The sequence below is a fragment of the Dipodomys spectabilis genome, unplaced genomic scaffold (genome assembly GCF_019054845.1).
Source record: "Dipodomys spectabilis isolate Male_0828 unplaced genomic scaffold, ASM1905484v1 ptg000288l, whole genome shotgun sequence".
In the NCBI taxonomy this organism is placed as follows: Eukaryota; Metazoa; Chordata; class Mammalia; order Rodentia; family Heteromyidae; genus Dipodomys; species Dipodomys spectabilis.
Window position 1 is genome coordinate 7612547 of NW_024870965.1, and position 16187 is coordinate 7628733.

At 59.2% G+C, this 16187-nt stretch overlaps 1 protein-coding gene across 1 annotated transcript in view; it reads left to right on the forward strand.

Moving 5' to 3' along the window:
- Positions 1–629: 629 nt before the first annotated feature.
- Itpkb (inositol-trisphosphate 3-kinase B) overlaps positions 630–16187 on the forward strand; it is a 68503-nt gene continuing 52945 nt past the window's right edge. Inside the window, exon 1 of the mRNA XM_042701193.1 lies at positions 630–1865. Within this exon, the coding sequence (XP_042557127.1) occupies positions 630–1865 (1236 nt within the window). The remainder of the gene's footprint in view (positions 1866–16187) is intronic.

The window sequence follows — 16187 nt, forward strand, 5'->3', positions numbered from 1 at the left end:
GGCTGTACACACGCGCACGGGCTGCACGCACTCACACACACGCGCACGGGCTGCACACACGCGCACGGGCTGCACACACACACGCACACGGGCTGCACACACGCGCACGGGCTGCACACACACACACACGGGCTGCACACACGCACACGGGCTGCACACGCACACACACACGCACACGGGCTGCACACATGCACACGAGCTGCACACGCGCACGCACACGAGCTGCACACACGTACACGGGCTGCACACACGCAGACTGCACAGGGCGTGCGCACGTGTACAGACGCGCACGCGTGTGCACACATCGCTGTGGGGCCACGGCAGGGCCCGACCGCTCAGCCTCCCGGGTGTGGGGCGGGCGAGCCGGCGCCCGGGGAAGGCGGCGCCGGCCGAGGGTCCCGGGGCGTCCCCGAGGGCGGAGCCGGGCGGAGGCGGGCGCGCGGCCCCGCGGCCCCGCAGGCCGGGTCCTGACGCCTCTCCCTCCTTGTGTCTCCACAGCGCGCCGCGGCCGTTCATGGAGCTCCGGACGGGGCCCGCGCGCGCGGCGCCCCCGGCCGGCCCGGGCCCCGCTCCGCCCCGGGCGGCCTGAGGCGGGCGGCGGGCGGCGGGCGGCGCCGCGCCCCACTACTATGGCCGTGTGCTGCTGCGCGCTCAGCAGCCTGGTGGTCATGAACAGCGCGGACCAGGGCCAGGGCGGCGGCCCGGGGCCCGGCGCCCGCGCCGCCGCCCCGCCGCCCGCCGGCCCCGGGAGAGGCTCCGCGTTCCTCTTCCCCCCCGGCCCGGCGCGGCCGCCCGGGGAGCCCTCGAGCCCCGCGGGCTGGCGCGGCGCCCGGCGCAGGCCGAGAGGCGCGGGCTGGGCCGGCGGCGCGCGGGGCGACCCGCTGCCGCCGGGGGCCGAGGAGGCCCGGCGGAAGCTGCGGGTGCTGCAGCGCGAGCTGCAGCACGTGCGGGTGGGCCGCGCCGTGGGCCTGTTCGAGGCGCACATCCAGGCGGCGGGCGCGGCGCCCCGGAGCCCGCGCGCCGGCCGGGCGCGCTCGCCCTCCCCGAGCCCGCTCCGCAGCCGCAGCCAGCCCCCCGGCCGCGGCCCGGAGCCCGGCGCCCCCGCCGAGGAGCGGAGGACCCGGTCCTGGGGCGAGCCGTGCCCGGAGGCCCCGACGGCCCCCGCGGGAGGACGGGCCCCCCGCGCGCCCTCCTTAGACCGGGGCGGAGCGGGCTGGACAGTGGCGGGCGGAGAGGCCGCGAACCCGCAGAGCCCCGCGCCGTCCGAGGCCCCGAGCCGGCCCGGGCCGCGGGAGGACGCGGGCGCCGCCCGTCCCGGGAAGGCCGGCAGCGGAGCCCCGGCCCCCGGCCTGCTCGGGGGCAGCGAGGCGGTGGCCGCAGGAAGCCCTTGTGGCAGGATGCCCGAGCCTCTGCCCTGCCGGGCCGCAGCGGACCCTGTGCGGCAGCCACCCCCGTGCCTTCCCGCGCCTCTGAGCCCCGGGGCGGTGCTGGGCCCCGCGGAGGACACCGGCCCGGCCTGGACGTGCGGCACAGGGCCGAGTGCGGACACTTGGGAAAGCCCTGCGCGTGACCGAGAGGCCGGGGACCGGGACACGACGTCCCCCAGAGACAGCGGCGGCCTCCCTGCCATCCCCGCCGTCATCATCACCGACCTGGGCGCCCAGGAGGACGGCGCCTTGGAGGAGCCCCAGGGGAGCTCCCGCGGCAGCCTGCCCCTGAGGAAGCTGTCCTCTTCCTCTGCCTCCTCCACCGGCTTCTCCTCCTCCTATGAGGACTCAGAGGAGGACATCTCCAGTGACCCCGAACGCACCCTGGACCCCAACGCAGCCTTCCTGCACACCCTGGACCAGCAGAAGCCAAGAGTGGTAAGTCGGGTCCTCGGGTTACTGCTCTCAGCAGACCTGACTGCTCGCGTCTACCCCCTCTCCCCAGTTTTCTTGCTTTCCACTGAGTAGTGGAGACTTGAGCAGGGCTCTGGGGAAGTCACAGCTCCCAGTGTCTTCTCCCGGCGCATGCGTGTGTGTGTGCGTGTGTGTGTGTGTGCGCATGCTGTGGCACACTGAGGTTCTGATCATGCCCTCTGTAGTGGGGGCAGTAGTCTGTCTCTGCTATTTCCACGTGTGGTTTTAAAGGCACTCCCTACGGGATACCCCTCTCCCTGGGAATATGAGTGTCACGGGGAACTCCCGGGTGAGTCCCCGCAGTGAGCAGAGCCGCCTGATGGAGTGAAACACTTAAGCTGCGATTCGTTCAGGCTGACAAAGATGTCATCAAACTAACCTGGCCTTTCCTAGTAGGCCAGGCCGGCGGGTGGTGATGGGAGGGCAGGCCTGGCCCTGAAGATGCCTTTGTGGTAGGCCATGAGAGAGCAGCCTCAGGACCTCGGGAGGGCTGGCCAGGACACGGCAGAATCCTGTGGTCAGTGTGACTGAGGTACAGCGTGATGTGTGAACTGAAGTGAAAACGGTGCTGTAAGCCACGCGGTTTCCTTGGTAACAGTGTTGTTTGAAGTTGAATTGCCTGCAGCGGGCACCTTGGGGGTGACTCCTAAGAGGTACGCACCCGCAGGTCCCCTGCAGGTGTGTTTTCTAGTGCGTCTGTAGGCCTGGCTGTGTGGATCATCATGGCCTGCTTGCCGTCTCGGGGGTCTGCTCCTTTCAGAACGTAAGACTTGAAGCTTCTACCCAGTCTGGCCTTTCTCTTGGCCGAGTGTGGGGACTTCCTTGCTCCCAGTATGAGGGCTTGTGCTGCCCAGAGGTGGCCTGTGGTAGTAGCCTTGGGATTTGGGCTTGGCTGTCTGGCGCGGTCCACTGCACCCTCAGTAACTTCCTCCTCCACAGCTGAGGGCTTTGGGTGGCTGCTCGGCACCCTTTGTTCAGGGTTTTGGACACCCAAAGCATGTTTCTCTCCTGCTTCAGCTTCAGAAATCTGAGTTCTTTTCTGGGAACTCTGGTTTCCGCTGGTGGTCTGGACCAAGGATGAACTTGGTGTCAGGACAGAGCGCAGACCCCCTGCACCTGTGGAGAGGCAGAGGAGAGCGCCCTGTGGCCCAGGTGCCTCCCCTGCCCAGCAGTCGAGGGCCCAGCGAATGAGGACAGCTGCTGCGCTGCTCTTCGCTGCCCTCGCTTCTGGAACCCTGAAGCTTGGCTGCATGCCCGCCGCGCTGTAACTTGTTCTCCACCTTCCCGTTTGCCCTTTCTTGTGGTGGATCAGCAGCTCTCATTGGCTGGTTATCAAAACAGTTTGTATAGCCTGATGTTGGAAACGAGGTCTTGTCTGCAAATACACTGAAGATGAGATACATGATGACAGCTGATTTTTTTTTTTCCATTTGCTAGAGAGATTCCAAGTGGGAACCCAGAAGGGTAAGTGATGTTGTCAAGCCAGGTAAGACGTTGAGAAGTAGCAGTGGGCTACCGTCATCTACCTCGCACCTGTAAATAGAGTTTAGACACCCACAATGTAGAACTAGGGGGAAAAATCTCTCACTGATCTCCCTCTCTGAATGTGTGTGTGTGTGTGTGTGTGTGTGTGTGTGTGTGTGTGTGTGTGTGTCTGTCTGTCTAGGGGTAGGTAGCCAACTGGAAATTATGGCAGATAGAAGCTTTCGAGCTGTGGCTGAGTGCTTCTACCGTAAGCAGACTTTTCTTGAATTTGTTGTGACGCTGGAGTTTACTTGTGACACGTGTGAATAGGTGCTCTTCTCTTTGGGTCAAAAAGCACTTCTTGCTCAAGACCCACACTTTGTCTGCAGAAGGGCCAGACCCGGATGGATGGGGCCGCTCAGGGCTTCTCAGTGTTCCATGGATTAAAGCTGAGCCCCCCGTTCTCTGTGCTGAGTTCTTCCTGAACCAGGTTGCTTCTGCCTGAAAACGGCGGCATGGGCACGGCACGGCTCTGCTGCCGGAGCACGCACATGCTCACTCTCATGCGCGGCAGAGTCGGCGGTGTCCAGGGCCCCCGGTGGTATGTCCCATGTTCCTCTAAAGAATGGCTTTGTGTGATGCTGTGAGCCCCAGCTGGTGTGGCAGGAGGTCTCCCACAGGATCCGATTCACAGCTTGCTCAGCTGTGATTGTGCCACATGTCTGCCTACAGTGAGTGGCTTACATTTGGCCGCGTGGACACTCTTCTGTGAGACTGAGTAATGTGCCGAACGCGGGTGGTGTTCTCCCTCTTTCTAGACAAGGCAGATTCCCTCGGTTCTCCATGTTCCTCTCCTGGTCTACTTAGGAAGGCCTGGGCCTCAGGAGGAAAGTACCTAGCTTGTATCGATTTTTCCAAAATTGTGCTATCAATTATATGTACACAAACAAAACAAAGCTGAGCACTGGTAGCTCACGCCTATAATCCTAGCTACTCAGGAGTGAGGTCAGGAAGACCAACGTTCAAGGTCAGTCCTGCCAGAAAAGTTTGTGCGACTCCATCTCCAAAATGACAAGTCAAGGCTGGATGCTTGGGTTCAAGTGGTAGAGCCAGTTCAAGACTGTCAAAGAAAATGAAAGTATTTGGCCACCATAAAATCCTTTCACATAAATAAGAAGCAAAACTGAGGTTGATTGTCAACATCGCTTGTCATGCAAATATTTAGGCTTTGCCGGAAGACTGCTGGACAGTTACCCAGCCTTTCGACTTACAAGAAAGCCTTATAAAGTAATGCTGCTTTCAGAGGCTGGGTTCACAGTTGCCGTAAGCCGTCCTCAGAATGAGCCAAGAAGTCTACCTGCTACTGCGTTGCTTTTCTGATCTTGTTGGCACAGTTGTGAAATGTCGTGACAGATTAGATTAGTTTTATGTAGTTTATTTCTATTCCTAGGAGCATTGATAACATTGCTTAGGCTTATTTTGTCAGGTGTCAACTTCAACTTAGTTACTGAAAGAAAAAAATTTTGAAGGATTTTGTACATAGTGGGGAAGTCTTAAGACTTCGAATAGTCAACAAGTAATTCACAATTAGCTCAGGAATTGTTTGCTTTAACCCGTGTTGACAGGACAGGAGACTGTGGCCTTGGATCCTGTGCTCTCAGTCCCGACAAGTGTGAGCCTTACAAGGAAATTTCCCCCCCTTACTAGGTAGAATTGGCATTGTGATTCGGGAGGAGTTCATTGCTTACAAAAGCACCCACTGAACGCTTCCATGATAGGGAAGTCCCCTGGAGTGCCGGCTATTTCCTGGGGATTTTACACGATCAGTTGCCAGAGTGTGACTTGGCTATCCATCACTAACTGAACCGTGGAGGGTCACCTTGGAGACCTGGGAAAGCTACCATCTTGTTCTCTGCATCTCTCCCCATGTGCCCCTCCGTCTCAGGCCTGGTACTTCTCTCTGTGTGCAGTTCTGGAACTGGGGATTATTTGAAGGCTCTATGAGACCTGGACGAAGAGTGGGTAGCAGAAGTGCCTGTTGTATTCAAGTCTCAAGGGAAGAGGACAAGCGCGACCCCTGTTTGTAGCGTTTGTGTGCTGGGCTCAGGACAGACCCCAAGGCGGGGCTCCAGGCTCTGTGTACCCAGGGCTGGATTCAGATAGTCATTTCAGCCAACATTCCCAACTTGTCTGGTATGTTTCTCAACAGTTCTAGGAAGAATGCACTGTTAGAGGGCTGGAAGTATGGCTCAAGTGGTAGAGCATCTGCCCAGCAAGCATGGGTATCCTGAGTTCACGCTCTAGTACCACCAAGGAGGAAAAGAGTTCAGTGCTGGAAATCTGATCTTCTCCCTTTGATGAGTCTCACTTGGGCCTTTTATTGCCTTGATAGCACGCAACAGAAACCCATCCAACAAAAGTCAGAGCACTACGTGTTCATATTCTGTCAAGGTTTTGATCCTCTTGTTTCACATTTCACATCAGCTGCTGTGCTTTGTAACTACCAGGGCTGGGGACACGTCTCTGTTAGAACACTCGTGTAACACCTGCGAGGCCCTGGGTTTGATCTCTAGCAGTCTAAAATAGAATGTTTTATAAGGATCAAAAATAAGAGCACCGGGTGATGAGGCAGAATGAACCTGTGCACTTGTTATTTCTTGGGGAGGTGTGAGGCAGAATGAACCTGTGCACTTGTTATTTCTTGGGGAGGTGTGAGGCAGAATGAACCTGTGCACTTGGTATTTCTTGGGAGAGGGGGGCTAGGTACTGTTTTTCTCCCCATCTATGAGTATGTGGAAAAACAGCGCAGGGAGCCGGGCAGTCTGGCTAGTGTGGCTGGGGAGTGCATCCATAGTCCACTCTCCGTGAGCCTGGTGGCCTTGCGTTTTATTTTGTAATCAGGTTCCGGGTGAAAAGGGAAAATGAAATGATCCAGACCCGCAGCTCCTCTGATGGGTGACACCTGTCCCAGCAGTGACGCACGATGCCAGGCTGGGCCCTTCCTCCCTGGGTACCCTGCCTTTCTCAGTCAAGTTGGTCCCGGTGCATCCTGGGAGGGGACAGCTTAGATGTTTTGCCCTTGGCCTTTGGGCATTGATAGAAGTTTCTTTCATTACCTCTTCTGAGGGGTTGTCTATACTCAACCTCCTCCTACCCTCATCCATTTAAGCAGAATGAATAAATCCATTGTACTGTTTTCCAAGAAGCAGCTGTGATACATTTTCTATTACCAGTGCTTAACATTTGCCTTCGCTGTGGGGTGTGTTCAGCTTGCGTTACAGGCAGAGTGGCGTTCCCTGCTGCCTGGCGGTGCAACCTACCCCCCACTCAACCTGCCATCTCTGTAATTATTGCTGCAACTAGAGCTGGGGCAGGGCCCAGCCCGGCCGGGGGACCCGGGCGATTACCAGAGAGGTCACTTCCCCCACAGTTCCCAGCAAGTGTTTTTCCAATTTCACCAACATTCTTTCCAGGCTCAGCTCAATTTGTTTTCCTCTTCACTATGGCAATTGATGACTAGGTTGTAAAACGTATAATTGGGCAGGATCTCCTGCTGAGTGCCCAGTGGGTAGGAGCCGTGTTTGTCTACTCTCCTGCTTATGCACACATGTGTAATATTTTCTTTATACACGTCGGTGATTTAGGCTGTAGGTTTGGTGAGACCCGCCTCTGCGCGGTGGGGCAGGGGAGGGGTGGGGCGGGTCTCCTGTAATCCTTATCACACCTGAATCTGTGAGCAGGAAACTGGAAAGGCCGTGTCCACCGAGAGATAAACAGTTTAATCTCCTGACAATGTCAAGTGGAAAATCCAACCAACTGCCAGGAGTCTGAGCAACGGCTGGGAGATTTTGTCAGAGCCAAATAATCCCAAGAAGCAGATTACTGAGTGGAGGGCGGGAAGCTGGGGGCCGGGAGGTGGGGTGGGCGGTGGGGTGGGCGCAGGTGGGGTTTGTGAAGCCTTAACTAAGAAGCCCTTGGAGATGCAGCTTGCTGGTGTGGGTGCTTTAGGAGCATTATAATTGGTGTTTTAGTCTTGATGGGGCCCTGAGGTCTTCAGCGTGCTCACCCTCAATCATGCAGGATACCCCCTTTCTGGAACTTAAGTCGGTGACCCTAAGGGTCACACTAGTGGCCCTGGGCTGGGCAGCTGGCCTCTTTGGGCTTGGTGTCCTCATCTGTGGAGAGGGCAGGCTGCTAGCCCTCCACTCCCGGGTGTTCACAGAGCGCCGCGTGGGAGAGCCAGCTCCTCCTGCCTGTGTTAGTTTTCATCACAAAAACTATGATGTTCCTTCGGAAGTTTTCTCACCACGAGTTGCACCAGGGCACTAGGTCAGAAATAAGCTGTCTGCCCGGCACAGGTGGCTCAGGCCTGTACTCCTAGCTACTCGGGAGGCTGAGATCTGAGGATTATGGTTTGCAACAGCCTGGGCAAGAAAGTCCACGAGACTCTTCGCTCCAGTTAATTGCTAAATGCTGGAAGTGGAGCTGTGGCTCAAGTGATGGAGAGCTGGCCTTGAGCAGAAGAGCCGAGGAAGCGCATCCAGGCCCTGAGTTCAAGTCCCCAAACTGACACATACATAAATAAGTAAAGAATAAATAAATGAAGACAGAAAGCAGAACCAAGCTACACAAGCCTTCTGCCATGGCCGAGCCAGCTGACACGGGCGCGCGCGTGCACACTGGGCAGCAGGGAGAGAGGGGCAGACCTGCTGCTCCTCCTCGCCTCGGGACCCTGGGGACGCTTCCTCCACCTGAGTGGCCTCCCTGGCCAGCGTGACCCTGAAAGCACACCGGTGGTGTGAGAGGCTCAGGGCTTGAGCCCACGGGGGTCTGTGTGCCCATCTCCTGGGAGGAACAGGAGGCTGCGCGCTGCTTGGGAGTTGAAGTATGGTATTGGGCACTGATTTCCCACCTGCCTCCTGCTGGGCCTCTCAGCTGGGCCCTGGAAAGGGAAGAAAGGGTTTCAGCCAAGCCTTCAGTTTTTAACATTAAACAAAGCTGTGCTGAGTACCCCTGGCCTGGCCCCAGGATAGGTCTAGAAACTTAGGGACTGGGTCTCCCTTGCAGTGGCTCTTCTTGCTGAGATGTGCAAGTTGCATCCCACAGAGGGCACCTGTGTGGCATTGGTGCAAGAAGATGCCAGGCTGTCCCAAAGGCGAAGCGCCTGTCAGCAGGCACAGGGTGTTGGCAAAGCTCAGGGAGCCGTGGATCACTGCCGGGCAGGACACTCATCCAGTACCAGTCCACACGTGGTGAGACGCAGAAGGCTACCTCGCCCGCGGCGGAACTGGAGTCGATGAGTAGGGGAGCAAGCAGTGCTCAGGAGGCAGCCTGGGATACGGGCCTGGGAGACATGCGCCTGCCGCTAGACAGATCGAGAAACAGGACTGTTTAAAGACTTCTGGCTTGGGAGGCAACCTTGCCCACCCCAGGGACCTCAGACCCTACACAGACTGACACCCTGCGCCTAGCACGCACACGCACGCACACGCACACACACACACACTCTCACACTCCATCATCCAGGGCTGCTGCTGACAAGGTACTTCTCAGCCTGAGCCTGTCGGCCTACCTTGCACTGGAGCTCCGCCTCAGACTCCCAAACCTCCCTCCCTTCCGCAGCCTCCGAGGCTCTTGCCCCAGCTGCTGTGAAATGACGGGAGTCAGTGTGGTTCGGGGACAGGCCGAGGATAAAGGAGCGGCTCTTCCCTTCTCTCCTCTGGACCCGGAGCTTTCCTGAGGCCTGTCTACCCTGTGAGCCGCGTTCCAGACCTTTTGCTTTGGTTTGTCTTTTCCCATAGCGTCTTTTGTTTTTGCCCAGGTCTGGCCTAGGTCCTGAATCCTCTTATCTCCGCTTCCTGAGTCACTGGGGACCACAGGCCTGTGCTGCTCTGCCCAGCACTCAGTAGAGCTTTGAAGTGGGTCTCCAACTTGCTTCCACCGAGCGTCCTGCCTGGCCATCCTAAGTGCCGCAGGCACCCGGGGCGGGGAGGCCGGGGGCAGCAGAACTTCTCTTCCCGAAGCCCTTGGTGGCAGGAAAGTCCTCTCTTTGTTACCAAGGCTCTGAGCGTGAAAAAGTTTCCAAAACAGTCCGCTGTTGGCACAGGGTGACAGGCCTCCTTTTATTCTGTTTTGGAGGTGAAAACTGGCAGAGGTCCGCGGGGCAGGGAAGGCCCAGCGCTTGGCCAGGGAGGCTCGTCCCCTGCCCCCGCCCCTTCTGCCCCGCTTTCTCGTGCCTCTTGTGGTGGAGGAGGTGCGCTGGAGACCCAGTGTTGCTGTGTAGCCCTCCTGCCTCTGCTTTCTGAGTGCTGGGATTATAGGTGTGTACCACCACGCCTGGCACGTGGGCTCTCCTTTCGTTATTTGTAGCTTCTGAGGGGAAATGACTGGGATGGGACTCGTGTGTTTGTGTGTGTGCACACACGTGTGTGCACGTATGCCACTCTGGCACCGGCAGCACCTGTGGACGAGGAGGCCTTCCTGAGAGGGCTGCCGTGGCAGAGGCCCTGGGGTCTGTGCAGCCCACTTTGCCCGCCCTGGCCGCGTTGGCCCTGTCTTGATGGGTCTCCCAGGGCAGGTCTTTGCCAGTGTAGAGACACCGGGCTGATGGGACGTAAGGAAAGCCCGGAAGAGTGGCTGGATGGAGCCCGCCAGGCCCAGACGGCCGGCTCGGCGCTAGGCAGCCTTACAGGAACACTTAGTGGCGATGCACTGCGCCCGAGCAGCCTAGACTGGCAGCACAGGGCCCGGGCACCCCTGCCTGCCACCCCAGCCCTTCTCTGCTGGGCAGGGGATGCAGGGGAGGGGGGTCCTCTGCCCGATGGACTGCGGTATTCGTGCTTGGAGTTCCGTCTTTCCCGCCCTGTGGCAGGCCACTTCAGGCCTGTAGACCCTGACATGCTGCGGGGGACTGCGCCCTCTGGAGTGCTACGTCTGCAGGGCTTGAAGGGCCTCCGGGGAAGCAGCAGGAGGAGGTGGCGCAGGGACCTCACGGGCAGACTGGCCTGTGGCCAGTGTGCTGGACAGATGCTCCCGTCCTGCCCAGCTGGAAAGGTACACAGGACCATGATTAGTTTTGATTTCCAGCAAAAGCCATATGGAGCAGCGTCTGAGGTGCTGTTTACCTTGTGATGTCATACTGTATATTAAAAATCAGCACCCCCTGCCCCCAGCTGGCTAACGCAGAGGAGCTGCAGAGGAGCCTACTGAGTCCCGCTGGGCTGGGTGTGACCAGAGCCGGCGCACCTGCGGGGAGGAGGCCCGCCACGCCCCCCTGCGCCTCGGGAGGTCCCGCAGGTCCGCCTGGCATCCTTCCCTTGGCATTGGGGCCTGGCCTAGATTTTCTGGTCTGTCACCATCGGCCTCCAGGACCACAGCCCGTGGGGGCCACGGTGGTGGAGAGCCCGTGGGCCACGCGGGCCACGCCAGCCAGCCGGGAGGATTGGGGACACCAAAGACTCTGGGTGGCCGGAGGCTGAGCCTTGTTCTGTGAGAGGCCTGGGGCTGCCCAGGGAGATGGGCAGAGTCCTGGGCTCCACCCCACGCCTCGAGAGGTGAGGGCTGGTCACCGCTTCAGATACTGGCCCAGGGGGAGATAGTGTGTCTAGAAGCTGTCTGTCCCCAGCGGCCCTCACAGAGGTGGAACTAAAAGGAGACTCTTCCTTCTAAGAGAATGCACCTTTGCCCAGACACAGGGACCAATGGAGGCCTCTGTAGCAGCAGTACTTTAATGGAGCTGCTCTACAGCCCTCAGGCTGGACTCTTCAGGCTAAAGGGCAGGGAAGTTCCAGCCCCTGGCTGCGGGGTGTCCACTGGGGGGGGGGGGAGAGGATTTGCACAGCGTGTCACCTGCGTCCTCCCAGGGAGCTCTCGCAGAATGGGCCGAGTCCCAGCAGATAGGAGCCAGTTCTGCACGCGCCAGGGGCCTCCCGGCCTCAGCACGGCCGCGCCCACCGGACCCTGCACGCGCCCAGGCATCGGGAGCTGGTGGCCCAGGCTCCCATCCATAGACCCCGCACAGGAAGACAAACCTGCACGCCAACTGAACTGAGCTGCCCCACGTCCACAGGCCTCTCCCTCTCAGGAAACTTGGTGATGAGAGGGGGGAACCATCCTTCCTGATGGGCGGTCTCGGGGTCACCGTCTCCAGGGCCACAGAGTATTCTCCATGTAAGTGGGACCCCCGTGGAGCATTGTACGGACCGCGTGGACAGAGAGAGGCCGGGCTGGGGCAGGCCCAGGGCTCAGGGACTCCTGACCGGCCTGGCTGCCCTCCTCTGCTGGGCATCCCTAAGGTTGGTTGGCGGTAGATAGGCTGTCACTTCCAGGAGGCATGCCTGTTACCTCCAGCTGTTGGAAGTAAAGCTGGTGTGACCGTCATACCCACAAGCACAGCTCTGGGTTGGACGTGCCCCTGGTGTGTATTTACTTCATTTTATTTTTAAGTCGTCATGCGGCCTGAACGTGGCCTGGGCGCTGTCCCCCAGCTCCTCAGCTCAAGGCTAACACTCTACCACTTGAGCCGAGCGCCACTCACTTTCAGCCTTCTTGGTGCTTAGTTGGAGGGAGGAGTCTCACTTGGTACACTTTAGTTTTAGGCTCTCTGACTGGTATTCAGGGATTGAACTCGGAACCCCTCAGGCAAGATTCTACCATCGAACCTAGCCTTTAACAGCTGCTCTGACTCAGTGCTCCCGAACAGCCCATCCCCGCACATGTGGGTTTATGGGCTTCTTTGCTATCCCTCCCCATGAAGGATCTGGCTTTCAACCAGAGCAGGAGGTGCGGGAGAGTGGGCAGAGCATCTGAAGGCCCAGCCTGGGCTGAGGGTGAGGGGTCTGGTCCGGCTCTCCACATCCTCCGTCCCTCAGGAGCCATTCTTAGAGGGAGCTGCGGTGTGCGGCAGCCCGGACCCCGCCCAGCCCTGGGCTACTCAGGTGCTGTATTTAGGGAACGTTGTCCAGAGGATTGGTGGTCCTGAAAAGAAAAAGCAAATGAATGCACAGTGTCCCTTCACCCCTCCCCTCTGCTTTCCTCTGGGCTTCTCTGAAAGAAATCAGCAAAGGAGAAGGAAAGGCCCAGCTAGCGCCAGCACCCTGTGGTCCCGAGCCTGCTGGCTCCTCGCTTCCCGGGACCTGTGCGTGTCTTCAGGAAGAATATTCCCCTGCACGTCTGTTGAAGGAAACCTGAGTCTGGGGACCAGAATGGGGCTCGTGGGACAGGAGCACTGACCTTCCCCACTTCCCCACGGCCCGGAATTGTCCAGCATACCCGGTGGTCAGCTGACGGCCTAAGACCAATGCTGGAGTGGAGTCAACCGTTCGGTTCTGAGTTTTCTTCTTGTTCAATGTGTATCTTAAGGATACATTTGAGATGCTGGTTTGAAGTTACTCAATAGAGTTGGTTACATTCCTGATTCAGATCAAGATGTGCTGCTCGCGCTTGGTCTTTGAATCCATCATGCATAAAATGCCTGTGGTCATTGTGTGTTTTGATTCCGATCACTCCTCCGGGATAACATCTTCGTTGTAAAGTTTATTTGCTCTGAACTTGCATTCTTCCAGGATGGTTGTGTGTGTTTGTCTCCTGGTGTATTCTAAGAGTTCCTGTACTTGAATTAGTGCTTTGCAATAGTGGGCTTTGTAATAAGCCCATGTAATCAGCAGAGGTCCTACAGAGCAGAATGCAGGCGTTTGTGTTTCTGGTACCTGGCAGAGGGTTTGGCCTGCTCCCTGTCGCCAGCAAGCTCTGCGGGCAGGCGGGGAGGGACGCAGGCAGAGGTGAAGGTTAGGCGGCCTTCATTTCACTAGAGGAGACCATGGCAATCCTTGACATCTGTCAGGTGGCCATGATGTGGCTGGAGAGAGGTCACGTGATGTGGCATGCGTGACGTCCCAATCATCAAGAGTCAGGCTGTGACTCAGACAGGCTTTCCAGCCGTGGCACCCGGCTGCGTTTTGCTGTGGGTGTTTCTGTGCACTGAGGGTGCTGAGCACCGTCCGGCCCAGAAGCGCCCCCCACAGCTCTGACCACCACGGCTGCTCACCCATCATCAAACAACGCAAGGGGTCCAGACAGGAGGTCTGCCCGAGGGCAGCCTGGGCCCCACCCACAGGGAGACCACGGGCGGCCACGTGTCTCCTGAGGGGCCCATGCCCTGGGCCGGAGCGTGCCCTTACTGCCGCTCTCCCAGCCTTCCCGGATGGGAGAGAGCAGTGCGTGTCTGCAGGGTCCAGGACAGAGGTCAGTGCTCCAGGCGCAGAACACGAGGGTCGCTCTCAGAGATGGTGCTGTCACATCCACCTGGTCAAGGGTGGGGAAGATGATTGAAAACAGAAGGCGGCTCCCGTGTGCCGGGCATGCACGCAGGCCTGGCTGACGAATCTGCTCTGACTCCTCTTCCTCCCCTCGGGCAGCAAGCCAGGTTCTCAGTTGCAATTATCATTCTCACGTCAAGTCTTGTACAATAGTCAGGATCAGTTAGGTTATGCTGTAGTATCAACCCCAGCAGCCCGGACTCCACCTCCCGCGCTGGCTCCGTGTCGCAGGTTGAGGACGCTGCTCACGGTAGAGGCCGAGGAATGAACGGATAAGTCACACATCCAGTCTGCTTGCGTTCGATCAACAAGCAAGTCTCCAGTCCCCCCGTTGGGGCCCAGTGTGGGGGTTGAGTGTGGTGGATGCACGAGGCCTAGTCGCCCCAGAGCCCGCGTGTGGCTCTAAGGAGAGAACACTGGACCGTCAAGTGTCCAAAAGATTCGTCTGGATCACGTCCTAGGCCGCCTTTCTGTGTGTGTGAGGACCGTGGAGTGGGAGAGGGGAAGTTCTGGAGATAAACGCTGTCTGCGCGTGTTGACGTGTCTGGCCGAGGGCAGAGGGTATCGTAGTTGCTCAGGACGCGGGCAGGCAGCTCATGGTTAATGGGGGAGGAGGTAGAAATGGCATCCCTGGGAATTGCCAGTTGGGTAGATGTGCCAGCAGTGGTCCCCTATGGTTCTAGAACATCTAAACAAACCCATTTTGGAGCAAGGCGCCTTCCCTTTTGAGAAGCAACTCCAGCCCCAGGCTCTGGGATGAGAAGATAGGGAGCCAGCTACAGCCAGTCTAAAACGGGATGAGACCGGAAAAAGGGAGGGCACCCCTGACACAGGGCACCGAGGTCTCAGAAAACAGATAAAAATAGCCGTTGCTTGCCACTTCCCTTCCCACGAAGTGTCTGCTCCAGACCTGAGCTGTTTCTCGCATGATGTGTGGTGGACAGTGAGCCTGCCGGCGTCCACTCAAAGGGATACTGAGGCCGGCAGTCTGGCCCTCGGGGAGGGCCCTAGACAGACAGCCAGGCCCAGCGCTTCCTCCCTTCTGGGGCTTCCTCAGAGCCGGGGTGTGTGTGTGTATACACACGTGAGGTGTTGGTGTGTAGGTGTGCATGGCATGCTGGTGGGATGTGTGTGCATGTGTGGGTTTGCAGGTGTCTGGTATGGATTTGTGGAGCGGCTGTTGTGTACATGCGAGTGTGCAGGGCCATGGCTGTATCTGCATATGTGTCCCAGAGAAGTGGAGGCTGTGGGTGAGATGACATCGCACCAACCTGGTTTGCTGACAGCCGGCTGCTCGCGGGGTGTTTGTCTCCCCGCTCCTCCCTGGCATCTCCTTCCCCTCCTCCCTCCTCCCTCCTCCCTCCTCCCTCCTCCCTCCTCCCTCCCTGGCCCCTCCTCCCTCCCTGGCATCTCCTTCCTCTCCTCCCTCCTCCCTCCCTGGCATCTCCTTCCCCCTCCTCCCTCCTCCCTCCTCCCTCCTCCCTCCTCCCTCCTCCCTCCCTGGCATCTCCTTCCCCCTCCTCCCTCCCTCCTCCCTCCTCCCTCCCTGGCATCTCCTTCCCCCTCCTCCCTCCTCCCTCCCTGGCATCTCCTTCCTCTCCCCCCTCCTCCCTCCTCCCCCCTCCTCCCTCCTCCCCCCTCCTCCCTCCTCCCCCCTCCTCCCTCCTCCCCCCTCCTCCCTCCTCCCTCCTCCCCCCTCCTCCCTCCTCCCTCCTCCTTCCCTGGCATCTCCTTCCCCCTCCTCCCTCCTCCCTCCTAGCAGACACCCTGGATTCTGCTTCTGTGGCTCTCTGGTGTTTTCATACCTTGGCCTGTATGGTTTATTTCTCAGAGGGAGCCTCGACTCACAGAGGTACAGGACCAGGGAATGGGGTGGGGGTGGGGGCGTGGAAAGACCCCCGGCGCTGGGGACAGGGACAGGCAGTGTGTGCAGATAGGTGTGTAGTGGCCTGCTCAGAGACAAGCCCGTGTGTGGGCCGCAGGCTGGGGTGCAGGCCCCGAGAGCCCAGCTCCCTCCTCCCAGTAAGTGCTCCCTGCTCCCTTTGTCTTCTCAGAAGCCTGGGGTAGGTCTGCGCTGGGAGCTGGCCGGGGAGGGGGATGCTGGGCCTTCTTCAGTCTGGCCCCTCGTGGATGCGCCATGCCCTGGCTGCCAGCACTTGTGACAGGCCGTGGGCCGTGGGGCCCCAGTTCTGTGCGACAGGAAGGCGGCTCCGCCCCTCCTCCCCTGAGCTGAGGTCTCCGGAAGGCGCAGGTGCTATATATAAAACCACCACCATGACCTCAGCCCTGAGAAGTTTCCACCCTCACGGGCCTTGCTGTGTGCTGTGGGGAGGAGACTTCCTGGAGCCCCTCTCCTGCGGCTTGGGGGGCCCCGGGGAGGCCTGGTACAGAGGTGCCCTGAAAACTGCCTGCTTCCTTCTGGCGAGCTCCCCAGCTGCATGGGGTTGCCTGGAGCCAGTCCTGCGTGGGGCTCCCCAGCTGCGTGGGGCTGCCCGGAGCCAGCCCT